General features: G+C 38.3%; 2 protein-coding genes across 2 annotated transcripts in view; both read left to right on the forward strand.

The window, feature by feature from the left end:
• The window catches only part of LOC129746318 (calcium-transporting ATPase type 2C member 1), a 50,477-nt gene extending 35,568 nt beyond the window's left edge, over positions 1-14,909 (forward strand). The window contains exons 7-9 of the mRNA XM_055739918.1: positions 4,009-4,324; positions 4,394-4,844; positions 4,902-14,909. Coding sequence (XP_055595893.1) covers positions 4,009-4,324; positions 4,394-4,844; positions 4,902-5,147 — 1,013 coding nt within the window. The 3' untranslated portion in view covers positions 5,148-14,909. The remainder of the gene's footprint in view (positions 1-4,008; positions 4,325-4,393; positions 4,845-4,901) is intronic.
• A 1,418-nt stretch (positions 14,910-16,327) lies between these two features.
• Positions 16,328-17,038, forward strand: LOC129742874 (uncharacterized). Its single transcript, XM_055734819.1, has one exon. It carries the CDS (start codon positions 16,328-16,330, stop codon positions 17,036-17,038), a length of 711 nt encoding a protein of 236 aa, XP_055590794.1.
• The last annotated feature ends 2,157 nt before the right edge of the window (positions 17,039-19,195 follow it).

Raw genomic sequence — 19,195 nt, forward strand, 5'->3', positions numbered from 1 at the left:
GAACACATTGAGTGTTTGCAGGTCCTCCTCGAGCAATATCCATGTCTCGTGCCCATAGAGGACAACTGTTCTTAAATATGAGCGTTCTGTATAGGTTACATTTTGTGCGAGGGCTAAGTCTTCTTGACTGCAGTTGCTTGTGGAGTTCATAGTAGGCCCTACTTCAGCTGATCATTTCTTCCTGCTTCGCGTTTCAGTTTGCGGTTGATCTCCTGCACCGCCGCAAATGATCTGCCGACTATATCAATGTTGTCGGCAAAGCAGATAAGCTGACAGGATCTGTTGAAAATCGTGCGCCGAATTTCGCCCACCGCTTCTAACGCCACGTTAAACATCATGCAGAATAGACCATCGCCTTGTCGAAGCCCTCTGCGCGATTCGAATGAACTCGACAATTCACACAAAATCCGCACACAGCACTGCATTCCATCCACCGTTGCCTTAATCAATCTAGTCAGCTTCCCGGGGAACCCGTTCTCGTTCGTGATTTTCCACAGCTCGATGGTCAATTGTGTCATGTGCGGCTTTGAAGTTGATGAATGTGCGTAGGGACTTTGTATTTACAGCATTTTTAGAGGATTTGCCGTAGTGTGAAGATCTGATCCATCGTAGACCATCCGCGAAGCAAACCTGATGACTTTCCATGAATCTGTTTGCCTATGGGTTTAGAGATGGCATTGAGGACAGTGATCGTCGGTAGTTCTCACAGTGCTATTTTTCGCCCTTCTTGTAGATGGAACATATTCCCTCCTACTTCCATCCCTCCGGTAGATGTTCCGTGTCCGGACCATCAACCGGTGTAGGCAATCATCCATCTTGAGTTCGGCTGCGATGCCATCCTTCCCAGCCGATTTGTTGCTACTCAGCTGGTGATAGCCTTCCTTAACATCACTCATCGTTGGGAGTGGCTTCTCTCCGTCGTTAGCTACGCCGGCGATGTAGCATACCCTAGCGTTTTGGTCTCCTGCATGTGCGCCGATCAGGTGTTCATCGAAGTGCTGCTTCCCCCTTTTGATCACCTCACGATTGTCCGTCAAGAGGCCCCCGTCCTTATCCCGGCACATTTCGGCTTGCGGCACAAAGCCTTTGCGGGATGCGTTGAGTTTCTGATAGAACTTTCGTGTTTCTTGGGAACGATGCAGCTGCTAGAGCTCCTCGAGCTGTTCCTCCTCCAGACGGCGCTTTTTCTTCTGGAAAATTCGGACTCGCTGCCTCTTCCGCTGTCGGTGATTTTCCACATTTCGACGGGTGCCTCTTTGCACTACTGCAGCGCGCGGCATTCTCTCCGTCCATCACCCTCCTACACTCCTCTTCGAAGCAGTCGTTCCGACGAGTTCGCTCCACATAACCGATGACGTTTTCCGCAGCACTGTTGATGGCTGTCTTGATGGTAACCCAACAGTCCTCGAGAGAAGCTTCGTCAAGCTCGCCCTCTGCCGGCAGCGCTGCTTCGATCGATTGCGCGTAGTCTGCCGCGACCTCAGGTTTCTTCAGTCGTACGATATTTAACCGTCCGTGTGCCGAATCGAAAGCAGCTTATCCTGGACACGCGCCTGTCACAGCACACATCCGGGGCTTTACGAAACTACTCCGTGGATCTTTGCCAATTTCCATCCAAAATTTCTTGTTCATGTTCGTTCGTTGCTGGTTTTTTTTCTCAGTCACGGGCTCGGGAGGCCGGAGCTAACCCCACTACTCAACCCCACGTACGGAGCCCCCCATCCCAGTCTGCATGCGACCATAGGTTGCTCGCACCCCAGCTAGCACCACGGTGAGGTAGAGAACCGGAGTTGTAAGACAAGAGGTTATATGACCACTTTTGTTGGGTGAATGGTTTCGAGTTGAACATTGTCTACCGTTCGCCAGCCAACTCGAAGCTCAAGTAGGGTCCAATTGTTTCAGTCCGTCGAGCACTATCTTAACGCTTCCTCCAACTGGTGCTTCAGAACTCTAGGGCTCTGATGCCGCTATTCTACTTTACACTCTAATTCTCCTTGACTCATATTTGAAGGAAAATAATTCAAAATGCGCCAAAACTGGGAAAACTCAAATTTTGATTAGAGCGGCAAAACTCAGAAATGAATTGTATGGGTTTTCGCGAATTCTGAGTTGTTTTCGATCAGGCATTTTGAAGGAGCGTTTGAACGGTCTGAGCCAAAACAACTTAGAATTTTATAAAATTTTGCAGCAGAATTTACTGGTATTTCTGACTTTAATAAAAATTAAACGTTTTTATACATGTTTCAGTAATCAGACATCCATATTTATAATAAAAATTAAACGTTTTTATACATGTTTTAGTAATCAGACATCCATATTTATTCAGATATAATTCACGACGGAAGCGAGAGAATAAACTTTTTCTAGGATTTATTCTGCTACGAAGAGGAAACATCGTCCCGCTTACGATGGAGGGACCACCAACACCGGAGTAAGGTGTCTTTCTATTCCGGAAGATGCTAGGGTCCCGATATGGGCCGAGTTGCCGGTCGTGGTATGCCGCTTCCATTGCAGGTGTTCCGGCTGGATCCGGTACGTGGAGTGGGAGATTCATCTCAGAATTCTGTGGGAAGAAAAACTTCGTTTAATTTCTCATGAAACTTATTAGCACATTATACTAACCTGGAAATTTTTCTCCAATTTCACTCTGTTGATCTTTCTAATCATCAAAACAAAAAAAAACATCCGTTTTTAAAGCGCTCTGAATAGATTTCATCTAGAGCGGGTGAAAAAGTGTGCGTCTTTGCTTAGTCTCAGGATTTCAAACTCGCTAGATGAAAACAACTCAGAATTTTGATTGATACTAATTCAGTTGTTTTCATCTTCATACATGGTGCGAACCCTGAACCGAAATTATTCAGTCTCTGAATAATCTAAAATTACCGTGTAAGCTATTGTACTCTCATGCATGATGGCTCTAGATCTAGATCCATCATGCTCTCATGTACATTTTCCTCTTATGTCCCCCGGTCTGTTTTTCTTTTCCGGGTGAGCCAGGTAGCTCATTAACCCATACAAAAGAAAAAACACTTATGTAGAACACATGAATGCCAGTAGGAGTATTCAACACTTTGCTACAGTAAACTCGTTCAACATCAATATTCCCGAAATGAAAGTCACCCCAAATATTGTAAGGAAGGCGCTGTTAGGAATCAACAGGCGTAAGGGAGCAAGCAGGCCCCGATAGTCTGCCCTCGATTTTTACCAATCAATGCCGTGACTCTCAGGCATTCCAGTAAGCATGATATTTATCAAGTCCTTGGAATCATTTCTCTTCCCAAACTTTGGAAAACGGCTTCAACTACTCCCATTCACAAATCTGGGACCCAGGGGCAGTGTTATTATCTTTAGATAATCCATCTTTAAATAACTGAGAGCGTGTCTTTTGAAAAAAAAAATGAATCTTATCTGGATCTTGGTGTGATTATGGATAATTTACTGACATTTAGCTGTAACAGTAGCCAAGGCAAAAAATGCGCAGAGATTTTTGGTAAGGAAAACCAAAGAATTCAGTGACATTACCACTCTAAAAGCATTGCGCTGCTCACGCGTTCACTGCGCTTTCCATGTCCCAATATGAACTAGTTGAGTCCAGAAGTGGTCCTGTGCTTCCAAATTTACCCTGGAACGAACCACAATACTAATCTTCAATGTAGCTTTTACAGCTATTAATATTGAAAGTTTCCGCCACGCTAGATAGCAGCTTCCTTCTTCAAAGTTACTGAGGTACGTAAGGGAGCATCCTACCTACACTAAGCGCTTTTGTGGCAGTTGAGGTACGTTCAATGCCATATAATGTAATTGTTTCTATGACTACGTGGGACACAATCTCTACAGGAATTCTTTACGATTTCATACTCGGGGAAGTTCAAAGTGTACGAAATCGGGTATTACCGCGATGCTGACGTTTTATGAGTTTTTGAGGATTCTCAAACCAATACTGTTTTAGAATCGTCGTTGGGTTCAATATATTAAGAATCTAACACAAAACTACCTTCTTGAATACAGCCTCCAAGATCGGGCTGGACATCGTGCACATGCAGGCCCTCTCCGGGCACGATCTGGACCAGATGAGCGAGATTCAGCTGGAGAAGGCCATCAACGCGGTAAGCGTATTCTACCGGGTGACACCGAAGCACAAACTTGCGATCGTCAAGGCGCTGCAGCACAACGGACACATCGTCGGCATGACCGGAGACGGAGTCAACGATGGGGTGGCATTGAAGCGTGCCGACATCGGCATCGCCATGGGCAAAAACGGTACCGACGTCTGCAAAGAGGCTGCCGACATGATCCTGGTGGATGACGATTTCCACACTATTATGTAAGATTGTATTGGTAAATGTTGGAGTTTGTGGTTTTTGCTCATTATTTTTGTTTTTTTGGATTTCAGAGCGGCCATTGAGGAAGGCAAAGGAATTTTCTGGAACATTCGTAACTTCGTACGCTTTCAACTAAGTACGTCGATCGCGGCTCTGTCTTTGATAGCTCTGTCGACACTGATGGGGATTTCAAACCCGTTGAATGCTATGCAGATTCTGTGGATCAACATCATTATGGATGGGCCGCCGGCACAGTCGCTAGGAGTGGAACCCGTAGATCAGGACGTGCTCAAACAGAAACCTCGCAACGTTAAACAGCCCATGATCTCGAAGTCGTTGATCATCAACGTACTGCTGTCGGCCGGTATCATCATCCTAGGAACGCTGTGGGTCTTTCAACGGGAAATGAACGACGGAACCGGTGTCACTAGCCGGGATACCACGATGACATTCACCTGCTTCGTCCTGTTCGACATGTGGAACGCGCTGAGCTGTCGGTCCCAGACCAAGAGCGTATTCCAGGTAAGTTTCGCACTTGCCTGTATTAAACCTAACTAATTCAACGATATTTCTTCGTAGATCGGCCTCTTCACCAACAAGATGTTCCTGCTGGCGGTCGGATTTTCTCTGCTCGGGCAGCTGCTGGTTATCTACTTCCCTCCTCTGCAGATGGTATTCCAAACCGAGGCTCTGTCCGCCATGGATCTGGTGTTCCTCGTTTCGCTTACCTCGAGCGTGTTCATCGTGTCCGAGCTGAAGAAGTGGTTCGAGCGAACAATGGAACGGCGAATGTACAGGAAGCGCAGCGAGCTGGATTTTGTATGACAAACAGCTCACGCTGGAAGATTGCATAAGGATTAAAACACCGATGACCAAACTTGAACAAGCTGAATCGTTTTGCTAAAACAACATCAACAACAAGAAACCGCATCGGCACATATTTTACACAAAGGAAAACAACACAAAAACACACAGACACACACAGAAAATAAATAGAAGGAGACACAGAAAACACAATATTCTACAAACAATATGTAAGAGACTTATTTAAGCTTAATGTTGAAAATCAGAAGTAAAATTAGACGAAACAAACAAACTCAGACAGCAAAAACCGAAAGAGAGGAACTGTAGAAGGTTAAGCGAAAATTGGATCGACGAAAGATTGCGTTTCCACTGTAAACGGTATTTTCAAAACTCAATAAAAGCAGTCTCAATCTTCACTATAAAAAAAAAAAGAAACTGACGCTACCCAGACTTACAGTAATCACACATTCGCTAAGGGTGTTGACATAGTTTTTACTTATTTACACAATCGAGAAAAGATGGAAAAAAATGTAAGGGAAGAACGAAAGTGGTATGATATTTTTAGAAGGAAAAAAATAGCATTATCATTAGACAAGTATTTGTATGTTTTGCGAAGCAAAATGTTGACATCGCCATTATTGGTTTAACTCTCATTATTTATACAATAACAGTGAAAAGAATAAGTAAAAAAGAATTACATTTACAAGGTTCATTTCTGTCACGCTGTGCATCACTGATGATGGCTGAAGTGCTCAATCGAGTAGTAGCAAGAAGGAACTTCAAATCGCAGCGACTCCTTTTTTATACACATACACACATATACACCTTCGGTTTTTTCTTGTCGTGAGAAACAACACATGAGACTAGCTTTTCCCCCCTCCTTTGCTTAAAAGGGTGCGGGGGGGAAAACGAAACTATATTTCAATGTAGCTAATTATCGTAGTAATTATAATTATTATATATGCAAGTGTAGTGCAGACAATACAACAAGACATGATGAACGTATAATTGTAAGATTTTACAGCTATGATTTTGAGTTTTTTGGTTTTTTATTTTATTTTGAAAGAACTGTTCATTTTCTTTGTATAAGTTAAAACTGTTTCTTTGTTGCCTTCTTCTATGTGCCTATATCTAGTTCCTAATTAGTCTCAATGCATTTAAAATAGGTTTTATTTCTAATGCCTATCATAAGATCCTTTCCTGGTCCTCTTAAACTACCATGTTCGTGAAAGTTTTAGTTTCCGATAGATTATACACTTTTGTCATCGAAATGGGAAAAAAATAGAATTCCTATTTTTCCCCTGTATCTTTGAGACATTCTTGAAATGTCAAAACGATTTTGATCCATGTGTTTCCACAATACATCCGCTGAAAGTTTTAACTCATCAATTTTCAACTGATTGCGATTTAAGATTTGTATTTTTTTAGTAGTTCAAAATTTAGAATTCAGACAAAGAACAAGATTCAGATTCAGAGCTCAAGATTTATAACTTTGAGTTCAGAGCTCAGAATCCAGAACTCAGAGTTCAGAATTCAAAATAAAGAACTCGGAAATTCAGAACTTAGAACTCAAAACTTGTAACTCAGAATTTGGAACTCACAATTCAAAACTCACAATTCAGAACTCAAAAATCAATACCCAAAATTCATAATTTGAAACTAAGAATTCTTAATTCAGAACTCCGAATTTGCAACTCAGAATTCAAAACCTCTGAACTCAGAATTTAGTTCTTAAATTTATAACTCAGAATTCAGAATTCTGAGCCCTGAATACACAGAATTCAAAATATAGAACTCAGAATTTGGAACTTAGAATTCAGAGGTCAGAATTCGAAACTCAGAATTCAGAACAACGAATAATTCAGAATTCAAAACTCAGAACGCAGAATTCGGAACTTAGAATTAAGAATTCAGAATTCAAAGCTCGGAATTCGGAACTCAGAGTTTAGAACTAATAATTCTGAATTCAGAACTCAGAATTCAAAACTCAGAGTTTAGTACTCAGAATTCATAACTAAGAAACCTCATAATTCGGAACTCAGAATACCAAACACAGAATTCAGAACAAAAAAATCAGATAGAAGAATTCAGAGCTCAGAATCCCGAACGAAGAAATCAGAACTTAGAACTTAGAACGCATAATTCAGAATATCGAACGCAGAATTCAATACTCAGAATTCAAAATTTATAGCTCAGAATTCAGAACTCAGATTTCTTAACTTAGAATTCTGAACACAGAATACCGAACTCTGAATACACAAAATTCAGAATATGGAACTCAGAATTTGAAACTTAGAATTCCAAGCTCAGAATTCGGAACACAGAATTCAGAACAACGTTTAATTCAGTATTCAAAAATCAGAACGCAGAATTCAGAATTCGGATCTCAGAATTCAGAGTTCAAAGCTCGGAATTCAGAACTCAGAATTTAGAACTAATAATTCTGAATTCAGAACTCAGAATTTAGAACTCAGAATTCATAACTAAGAAAACGCATAAATCAGAACTCCGAATACCAAACACCGAATTCAGAACGAAAATACCTGGTAAAAGATTTCAGAGCTGGGGATTTTTTTTTATTATCTGACGGGTTTGCGCCGGGGGTCTTCAGATTTTCCCCAAAATTGAAAATTTGGTTCATTTTTGCGACTTAAAAACACATGTATTTTTTCAGATTTCTAACATTTTTATTTTTTGAGTTAGCTTCGGTTAGATTTTTTTATATATAAAAAATAACCATTTTTCAAAGCTACATAACTTTGTTGTTTCTCAACGGAAATTATAAAATAGCACATCAAAATGCATTGAAATTTTATCAGCTTTCCAAATAGAATAGTTGAAAAAAATTAAATAATGACCTTCAACATGAAAAGTTGTAAATAAACTTTAAATGGCGTCAAAAAGTACCGTCTGCACCACCGAATATTTTGCAAAAAATACCATTGTGTAGCTCGATTCATGATGCAACTTTCATCTGAAGACACCAAAGTGGGCCATTAACACCTTGAAGAGTTATGAAAGAAATAATGACAATAAATCTCTTTTTTTGCATCGAAAACAAACAATGGTCGAACAACTGCACTCACATATGGAGATAGCAAGCACTTCTAACAACATGGAAACAAAAGAACTTATCAAAGCTGGTAAAAAACACTATTTTTTCGTCCTTTTCAGACTGCCCTTACTCGCATAACAGTCCCATATGAATTTTCGTCATTTTAGGTCAACATAAGGCTTCAACATAAAAGACTAAAAAAAGAGGTTTTGTTCTAGAAATTTCAAAAAAAAAATATCAATTCGTGGCAGTCCTATATGAAATATACCTGAATAACAGTCCCATATGTGAAATACCACGGATTTGGTTACTTTTCAATGTTTCTTTCGGCGAAATAGTCTTTGGTTTATTGCTTTGAATCATTTAAACATTTTTTTAACTCACTTGATGTCGAATGATGTACACTAGTTTTCGAAGGCAGGTCTGACTTTCTTAGGAATGACTTCCTGAGCGAAAAACTATCGGATGCAATCAAAAATCGTAAAAAGATTCAACTTAAAATGTGGAATTCATGATACATTTTTGCAAAAGTATGTTTCTTTTCCTTACAATTGCATTAAGAAGTTCAAAAATGATCAAATTCAAGTCTTAGAAAGTAGCTTGGTGAGAAAAATATATTTTGTATGGGACTGTTATGCTAGTAGATTCGGAAAAGGTTTCAAATATGGTCGATTAACAGTCCTATAATGAATAAAAATGGCGCTCTCGACCTTACCAATAACCCAATTTCGAAAATTTCAGGCCTAACGATTTATTATGACAACCGAGAAACGATTTTCGTTTATGCTGAAAGTGGTGGTCACAAGTTAAAAATATATTCCAAAACAGAAAAAGCTGATTGTCTCGCTTGCTTATTTTTGTATATGGGACTGTTATGAAAGAAGGGGCGGTAGATTGTTGCAGCTTAACTGACTTCATGTTATATCCAAAAATCTATTAAAGTATTTGTTTATACCCAGTTTTGCACCAGGTCACAACAAGTTATGCACATTTTACTGTCATTTTTAGAAGTTTATGCGCTAAGTTTTGCATCCGTAATTCCTCAGATTTGATTTAAAATGGACGGTGGAACACTGAAGATTCGTGTGTGAGCGATCGAGGTAGCAAAACGCTGAAGACGAATTATGTTCGTTCTAGTATGGTAAACCTCAAAACTGGGCGAATGTAGAAAACGAATACGGTAAAAGTATCATATTTTCATCATTTTACAGCCTGGGCTGGCCATACCGAGCTCTTTGATTATTTCTACAAAATTTGTGCCACTTTCTCATACTTTTTTGATCAATGGGAAAGAATTGTGGTGTCCAGTGCTTAGCTCCCGATACAAAAACTATGTCACTATAGCACGTCTATATTTCATTTTTTTAATCACATTTTTGTGATCCCAAACACTGGAACTGAACCTTCCACTATTGGCATTGATTATGCTTCACAATGATCTTTGATCGAAAAATTAATAAGTTACATAGTTTGTGACCAGGTTGTAAAAGCAACATTCCCATTATTAGTTATATCACTCAAACAATACGATACTCAAAATTTTGGTTAAAATTCAAAGTCAGTTTTGCTGCAAACAATCTACAAAGCACGAAAAAGTAGTGTTTTTTACCTGCTTTGGTAAGTTCTTTTGTTTCCATGTTGTTAGAAGTGCTTGCTATCTCCATATGTGAGTGCAGTTGTTCGACCATTGTTTGTTTTCGATACAAAAAAAGGGATTTATTGTCATTATTTCTTTCATAACTCTTCAAGGTGTTAATGGCCCACTTTGGTGTCTTCAGATGAAAGTTGCATCATGAATCGAGCTACACAATGGTATTTTTTGCAAAATATTCGGTGGTGCAGACGGTACTTTTAGACGCCATTTAAAGTTTATTTACAACTTTTCATATTGAAGGTCATTATTTAATTTTTTTCAACTATTCTATTTGGAAAGCTGATAAAATTTCAATGCATTTTGATGTGCTATTTTATAATTTCCGTTGAGAAACAACGGAGTTATGTAGCTTTGAAAAATGGTTATTTTTTATTTACAAAAAAATCTAACCGAAGCTAACTCAAAAAATAAAAATGTTAGAAATCTGAAAAAATACATGTGTTTTTAAGTCGCAAAAATGAACCAAATTTTCAATTTTGGGGAAAATCTGAAGACCCCTGGCGCAAATTGTCAGATAATAAAAAAAAATCCCCAGCTCAAAATCCAGAACGAAAAAATCAGAAATTAGAACTCAGAATTTGGAACTCACAATTCACAACTCATAAATCAAAGCTCAGAATTAAAAACCCAGAGTTCAGAACTTCATAATTCAGAATATAGAACGCAGAATTCAGTACTTAGAATTCATAGCTCAGAATTCTTAACTCATCATTTTAATCTCAGAATACAGAACTCTGAATACACAGAATTCAAATTAAAGTACTCAAAATTTGGAACTTAGAATCCAGAGCTCAGAACTCAGAATTCAGAACAACGTAAAACTCAGAATTCAAAATTCAGAACGCAGAATTCGGTATTCGGAACTCAGATTTAGGAATTCAGAATTCAAAGCTCGGAATTCAGAACTCAAAATTTAGAACTAATAATTATGAATTCAGAACTCAGGGTTTTTAACTCAAAATTTATAACTAAAAAAACGCCTGATTCAGATCTCTGATACTGAACCCAGAATTCAGAACGAAAAAATCTGAAAAAAGATTGCAGAGCTCAGAATCCCGAACGAAAAAATTAAGAACTTCTAACTCAAACTTCGGAACTCAGAACTCACAATTCAGAATTCATAAATCAAAGCTAAGAATTAAGAACCCAGAGTTCAGAATTCATAATTCAGAATATAGAACGCAGAGTTCAGTACCTAGAATTCATAACTCAGAATTCTTATCATAGAATTCTGTACTCAGAATACACAGAATTCTAAATTGAGAACACAGAATTGTGATCTTAAAATTTAGTATTAAGAATTCGGAATTCCAAGCGCGGAATTCAGAACTCAAAATTTAGAACTAATAATTATGAATTCAGAACTCAGAATTCAAAACTCAGAGTTTTGAACTCAAAATTCATAACTAAGAAAACGCCTAATTCAAAACTCAGAATACCGAACACAGAATTCAGAACGAAAAAACTTGATAAAAGATTTCAGAGCTCAGAATCCATAACGAAAGAATCAGAACGTAGAACTCAGACTTCGGAGCTCAGAATTCAGATCACACAATTCAGAGTTGATAAATCAAAGTTCAGAATTAAGAACCCAGAGTTCAGAACTTCATAATTCAGAATATAGAACGCAGAATTCGAAACTTAGAATTTAGAATACAGGATTCAAAGCTCGGAATTCAGAACCAATACTCACAGTTTAGGATTTAGATCTCAGAATTTTGAACTCAGAGTTCAGTGCTCAGAATTCCGAACTTAGAATATCAGAACACATAATTCGGAACATAGAACTCGCAATTAAGCATTCAACTCAGAATAAAGAACTCAGAAATCGAATTCAGGAATTAAAATCAAAATTTATATTGAGGATTTAGTTTGAGGATTAAGATTCGAAATTCAGATTCAGAATTCAGATGGAGGATTCAGAATTTAGTTGCACATAGAAAAATTGACACTCGGAAATCAGATTTAGAATCCAGAATTCGATTACAGAATTTGGGTCAAGAATTTAGTGTTCAGAATTCAGAACGCAGGTTCAGAGATTACCTTAAAACTGAGAAGAAGATACTCGCCACTTCTGAATCATGATTTGTTGCTGTCTCATTTTATGAGTAGACCACATAAAGAGAAGAGAAAAAGGTTACCGGTTTCTTAATTGACTTGCTAAACACGCCAAATTTCGTGTATGTATCTACCCCAGTCGTTCACGAATTATGTAAATCTGAAAGCAAGAAAGAAATTCGGGAATTTGCGTGTTTCCCTTCTGTGATTCGTCGGAAAGAATGCTCTATTCGGAGTTATTTATTTATATTCCTTTTTTGACACCGTCTAGACTCGTATTCGGCTATTTTGATTCTAAAAAAAGGCAAAATTCTAAATTTCAATTTTCAAATTTCATTCTGCATTGTAAGTTGAATATTTATTTTTGAATTTCTTGAAGCCATTGAAATAGGTATTTTAATCAGGTCTGATTTTTAATAATAGGTTGATTTTGGTCCTTCGAACCGGATTCTTTCTAAATGAAGTTAAATCATCTATGGAACCAAGTTTTAAACGGAAAGAATCATGTGGCTAACACCAGACAAGATTAACAAAAGGGACAAGCAAAAATCTTCATTCTTAAGAACAATAATGAATGTTTGCATTGATTATTTAAAAATATTTATAATTTTCTATTCTCGTGGATCCTTGCCACTTTTTTCGTTCTCTAACCGACCTTTTCGTCAGCAAGTAAAATCCCTTCAGCTAAAATACCAGTGAACTCTCACCCGAATACCAATCACGTGGTGGTTAAAGAAACGCAAAACTTAAAACGGACAGTCGCAGGCAGAAGCTTAGACAGTTGATCTGATTGGTTGTCTTCTAAAAGTGAACCAAACATTCCTGAAAAATGAAACATTTGAGCAGAAAACAAAGACAGGAAACTCTATATGCACTTAAACAAGAAAGCGGAAAATAACAACAAAACTAACATCAAAAAACGAAACTAACACCATCAGCAAGCATCAAGCAAAAAAAACAGCAAATCTTCTAGCGTGAGAGACGAGGGCGATTTAATGAAAAAATTTGAAATTATACAAGCAAAACAAATCAAACGATAAATAAATCAAATATCGATTAAATGAATTGGGTGAGTAAATCTATTGAATTAAACAAACCAAAAATAAAAAGATAACATGAATTTTTTGCTAGCACTTAGGTTTTCAACAGTGTCAAAAAATCAGTAGCACACTAAACGAAATATGCAAAACAAGACCCAAAAATAAAAATAGAATTAGTATCAGTTTTTCTATTGTTGAATGTTTGTCAAGTTTAACAGTACAACACACTAAGCGAGTTTGAACCCATCACAAAGGTCCGTTTTCTGATTGTTCGTTCTGAGAAAATAAAAAGAGAAACAGTAAAAAATTACTAAATAGGTCACCAACTACAAACACGTTAGTAAGAAAACAGAAAAAAAAACAATATCAGCAATAAACATGGAAATTTATAAAACAAAAGAGAACATCATCACTCATACTGTTGAAAATTGAGCTAATTGAAGTACTGCACACTCACTCACAATCATCGTCATTTTAGAAGCACAATCAATTACTTCAATTCAATCGAAAAGTTTGGAAAAGATTTCGTAACCAGATAAGCTAGTGAAAAGCATAATCACTCAACATCCTTCATTCACATAGCAAAATAATAATTGAAAAAAAAGAAACACAATCAAAATCGCGTGTTAAGGTTAAAAAAACCTAAATAACTCACATTCCCAAATCATGCAAATCAATCGAGATAATCTGAGTTCACTGTAAATACAATAATCACAATCAATATATTTCTCTCCCGCAGTATTAGTTATAATAAATTTATCGATAACATATTTGGTGTAACATAACCCGTCATAGTTATAAACATAAATGAATCCTCTCAAAAGAATTTTCTCTTTTCCCAATCTTGAATTGACAACCCAATTCATTGAAATTTTTTCTCTCATTCTTGTTCCCCACCCGAGTGAAGCAACACTTTCAATCACCTTAAACCACGTGGCGGCTCAGAAAAAAAAACCGCCTACTTTCACCTGTCTGGCTTCTCACATATCATACACACACGCACACACACAAAAAAACTAAACACTTAACAATATTTGGAAAACTAAAAACAACTATTTTCTCATAGCTTTTTCCATCTCTTTTTTCTGTTCACCTTGACAAATGAAATGCTCAATTTAACATTTTTTCAGCAACGCGCTTCAGTCGACTATAAACAATCATTGTTAGAAAATATTTACTTGTCACTCTTGAAGATCACAAACACAAAGAACAACTAAAAAACCAACAAACAACAACTTCATGCATAAATGTGCGTTAGGCTTTCTTATCGAACACACAACTACATACCAAAATATATAAAACAAGAATAAACACTATTTTTAACTGCTATCGCGCAGCTATCACAAAACACTATAGTAAAAAAAAGAAACATGCGACATTAAAACAATAAATAAACACATACACATCATCATCAGAAAAGAAAATGCATAAAAAGATGAAAACCAAATCGATCAAACATCACATATTTAATGTAAACGATACACACACTTACACAAGAATACATTCGTAATAAAAATGAAAAAAAACTTATACTAGTAAAATGAATCCGCTACTTAATAGCTGAATGTTTTCATGGGTATTCAACACAGTCGTGAGAGAAGAAGCCACCAAACATCAGTGCTAAAAGCAAAACGTTTGTATTTCTTTTCTAAACGATGTTGCCATATTAGACAAAAAAAAAGAAACAACAGCAAAATGGCACAATGTTATACAGAAATGATTTGAGGTGACACTTGTAAACACAAAAATCTAAACAAACATGATAAAAATGACCAAGAAACAAAGTTTTGAAACATGACCTGGAAAGATCATCTGAAGAAATAGAAAAACCTTAAAAACAAGAAAACAAATGGTAATGAAATGAGCACACCCATAAACAGAAAACCAGTTACACACACTCACACACGCAAACTCACACGTACACATCAAGTGGATAATGGATAGGAAACATGAAAACAATAAACTTTACAAGTTCATCGGGTGGTGGTTTCAATTAGGATCGGTGAATATCACATTCAACCCTACCTTGAAGATTTGTAAATAAGATGAAAAAAGTACTACCGTGCACAAATCTAGGGATGATACTGAAATCGTTTACACTTAGGGGCCATTCAAATATTCGATACGATTCGTAACGCAATTTTCGATCATTTTCAACCTCCCCTCTCCCCTTCGTAACACATTCTTATCAGATTTTCTATCCAAAATCTACAAAGCGTAACAACTGCTATAAGAAAAAAAAACATTCAAATTTAATACTTTGGTTAACAGAAAAAAGGGGTAAAATTCCAATTTTCCAACCAGTTTTTTTCCCCTGTTTCGATGCTTTCCAAAACAGAGCTTTCATAAATTTAGCTTACAGATATCTTCAATGTTTATTTTGAATGCAATTTTTTTGAAAATATCACTTTTTCATTCAAAAACTACCTACTAAAATACTTAGGCGTGTTTTCAATGGCAAGAAAGACACAAGTTTTTGAAACTCGATTTACTAAAGCTTAGTGATTATCAATATTTTTTTCAAAAGGTGTTCAAAATACTAGAGGAAGACCTGAAAATAATTCTACTTACTTTTTTAGAGATTTCTGAAGGAAAAATCCATATAGTAAAATATGTTTTAAATTCTTTCAAAATTTTCACCTTGTTGTTTAGGTTTTTTTTCTAATTACAAAACGTCAAAGATTTATCTGGTAACCCGAATCCTAATGTTTTTGTTGGAATAGTAACCATTAACGTACATAGTTCTTAATAAACTCATTCTGTTATCAACCCTCAACCCAACCAGTCTATTATATCAGGTTGTGGACCCAGCAAGCTACATAGTAACGGTTGGTTGCTTAGCAGAATAAATAAGTTGAAAAATTTTCTCAAGAAAATGGAAAATTCGAGAAACATCAAGACCGGAAGCAGTTCTGTGGCTCTTTCTATACGGGAAATTCTACGAGGTTCGGAGAACTACAGTTCTTGGGCTTTCGCGACCAAGATGGTCCTTATTAAGGAACGGACCTGGTGCGCAGTGAAAGCGAGAAACGATGAAGATCCGGCGGTGAGCGACGAGGTTTCCGAGCAAGCATTGGCAACGATATGTCTAAGCATCGAACCGAGTATTTACGGATTGGTCAGAGATGCGAAGACGGCGAAGGAAGCATGGGACAATCTTCGAAGCACGTACGAGGACGATGGCTCAACCAGAAAAATCGGACTTTTGCGAAAGTTAACGGCAATCCGATTGGTTGGCGCGGAGCGATAAGAAGTGGTGATATGCAAATCGACGCAGGAATATGTCAACGAGCTTTTTACCACAAGTCATCAATTGGCCGAGGTTGGTTTTAAAGTCGACGACACGTGGCTCGCAAGTTTGCTGATGAAGGGATTACCAAAACGCTACGAACCTATGATTCTTGGACTGGAATCATCTGGCATCAAGCTGACAGCGGACATTGTTAAAGCCAAAATTCTTCAAGATGTGAAGGTGTGCGAATCACAGTCTGGCTCAAGTGAAGAAGCATTTTATTCGAACCCCAAAGCGCAGAAGGGCGGTGAGAAATCGTCGATAAAATGTTACCGTTGCAATAAATTGGACCATTATGCGTCCGAATGCAAGCAGCAGGGTGAGAGGAAAAGATCCACGAAACCGGAGCGAGACGGAAAGCAATGCGGACATGCAGCATTCTTCGCTGCATACAACACAGTGGAGGCGTGTACGAGACCGGAAGAGTGGATATTTGATTCTGGAGCCACCACTCATCTTTGCCGGAATAGGAGCGTTATGCAAGAAGCCACTAGTATGTCTGGCAGTAACAACGTGGCGAACAATTCCGTTGTTCCTGTTGTGGCGAAAGGATCTGTCAAATTAGACGCCGATTGCGATGGTAAGAAATGTGAACTATCCATCAGCAATGTTTTGTGTGTTCCAGAGTTGGCGATCAACCTTATGTCCGTGAGCAAGATCTGTTCAAACGGGTACCAAGTGGTCTTCAATAAAGAGTCCTGCAAAGTTTTGAGTCCAGAAAAGGAGATCGTTGCAATCGGAAAGAAAACTGGCGGTCTGTACAAGCTGAAGGTATGCACCAAGTCGGCGAATTTGGCACCAAGCCCGGAATAATTTCGAACTATGGCACCGACGGTTAGGTCATTTGTCCGTTGGTAACATGCAGCGTCTAACCGGAATGGCAACAGGAATCAATTACAACAGTAGCACCCAACTGAAGTGTGTTCCATGTATCGAAGGAAAACACAGTCGAAAATCATTCAAATCGAAGGGTAGAAGAGCAAACTGTGTATTGGAATTGATTCATACGGATTTGTGTGGCCCCATGGAGACGAAATCGATCGGAGGATGCCGATATTTTCTTACGTTTGTGGATGACGCTAGCAGAAAGGTTTTCATCTATTTTTTGAAAACGAAAAGTGAAGTTTTTGGTGCCTTCAAAGACTTCAAATCGTATGCTGAAAACTGTGGTATCTTGATATAAATCGTCTTTGCGCTCCCACCATACAGACCATACAGACAATATATGTGAGCCCAACTCAACCGACGATGTTTAGCAATCGATAGCACAACTGACCTTTGTAGAGTGTAGCAAGCAATCAAGTCAGTTGTGCGGCAGTCTGGATTTGCCCAACAAACATTTTTGGCTGAACAACCGCTGAAGCATTATTTAGTTCTTATTTTAAATCAGCTAACTTGCTGAAAGAAGGCAACCAACATTCAGGGAGAAGCTGCTGTTCAACCCTTAAACATCGAGATCTGGAGAAATTAATCAGCGAAGATGACATGAAACGTCAATTGACGGATCAACAAAAAAAAAAAAAAAAACAAAAAGAATGATGACCGATGTAGGTCCGATGTTTGCCAGCTATCTTTCCCCTCTCGTGTTATTTTTTTCTTCATTTCTCGAATTTTGAACCTACGCCTTGTTATGGTCTCATGCCGCAGTACGCAGAACCAATCATGCATTCTGCGAAGGGTCAGAAAAGTGTCGTTCTTAAGCGACCAAAGTATCTCCCAACCAAGTCCAATTTCATATGAAGAAATTGGAATTGAAATGTTTCGAGAAAAAAGTAAATTTCCCAGTTAGGCCATTTTACCAAGCAAAGTGAGAAATTTCAAATGATTAAAAGAATAAAAAAAATCTTATTTCGATTAATTCGCTATCATGCATATTGATCAATAACTGAACAACAGAAAAGTTGATATGGCTGAAAGGCGCTTTCGAAACTACCCTTGTACAGCTGACGCCTGTCAAATTTGAATAGTGTCAAAAATGGTTGGACAAAGGCTGAACGAGTTATTCTTCAGCCAATTTTCCCCTACTTTCTATTGGCTGAAATAAAACTTCCTTACACGATGAAACAGCGCTGAAGTATTGCTTCCTTCAGCCAGCAAGCTGAAACAGCAAGAAGCACCTTAACACAGCATACGATCAGAGAATTGACGTTTTTAATCAGCAAAAATGTTTGTTGGGTGGATCTTAATAAGGTCTAGATCCGGGACTCCACATTGGCGATCCATGCCAGTGTTTTTGCATTTCCCCTCAAAGAGGAGGGAGGAATGGGGCCAGTGCTTGAGGGCAACCCAGCGCTGGTCATACAAAGCCTTTAGGCAAAGAGGGATTCGGCCGCCCGATAGGGCAAAGCGGTATTCGACCGCCCGATAGGGCAAAGAGATATTCGACCGCCTGATAGGGCAAAGAGATATTCGACCGCCTGATAGGGCAAAGAGGAATTTGACCGCCCATAAAGGCATAGAGGGATTCGACCACCCGGAAGGGCAAAAGCCTTAAATTGGCAAGCCCAGATTGGGCTTCTAGTGAGTGTTATTATTTGATATTAAAATGTAAACTATACTGAAACGATAGTGAGCCGGGTTTCAGCCCATGGCCGTCGAATTGTTAATAGCCGGGTTTCATGCCATGGCAACCGATAGTGAGCCGGGTATTAGCCCATGGCCATCGGTAAAAGATGAATAGCCGGGTTTCAGCCCATGGCAACCGATAGTAAGCCGGGTATCAGCCCATGGCCATCGGTAGAAGAATAAAAGTCGGGTTTCAGCCCATGGCAACCGATAGTTAGCCGGGTTTTAGCCCATGGCCATTGTTAAGAGCCGGGTTCAGCCCATGGCAATATAAAAATAATATGACCCGGGACTCCACAAAAACCAAACTGGTGAGACTATCAAGTGTCTCAGATCCGACAATGGCAGAGAATACCTCAATAGCAACATGGAAGAGTTTCTTCATCAAGCAGGTATTCGTCATGA

The sequence above is a fragment of the Uranotaenia lowii genome, chromosome 2 (assembly GCF_029784155.1).
Source record: "Uranotaenia lowii strain MFRU-FL chromosome 2, ASM2978415v1, whole genome shotgun sequence".
Taxonomy (NCBI): Eukaryota; Metazoa; Arthropoda; class Insecta; order Diptera; family Culicidae; genus Uranotaenia; species Uranotaenia lowii.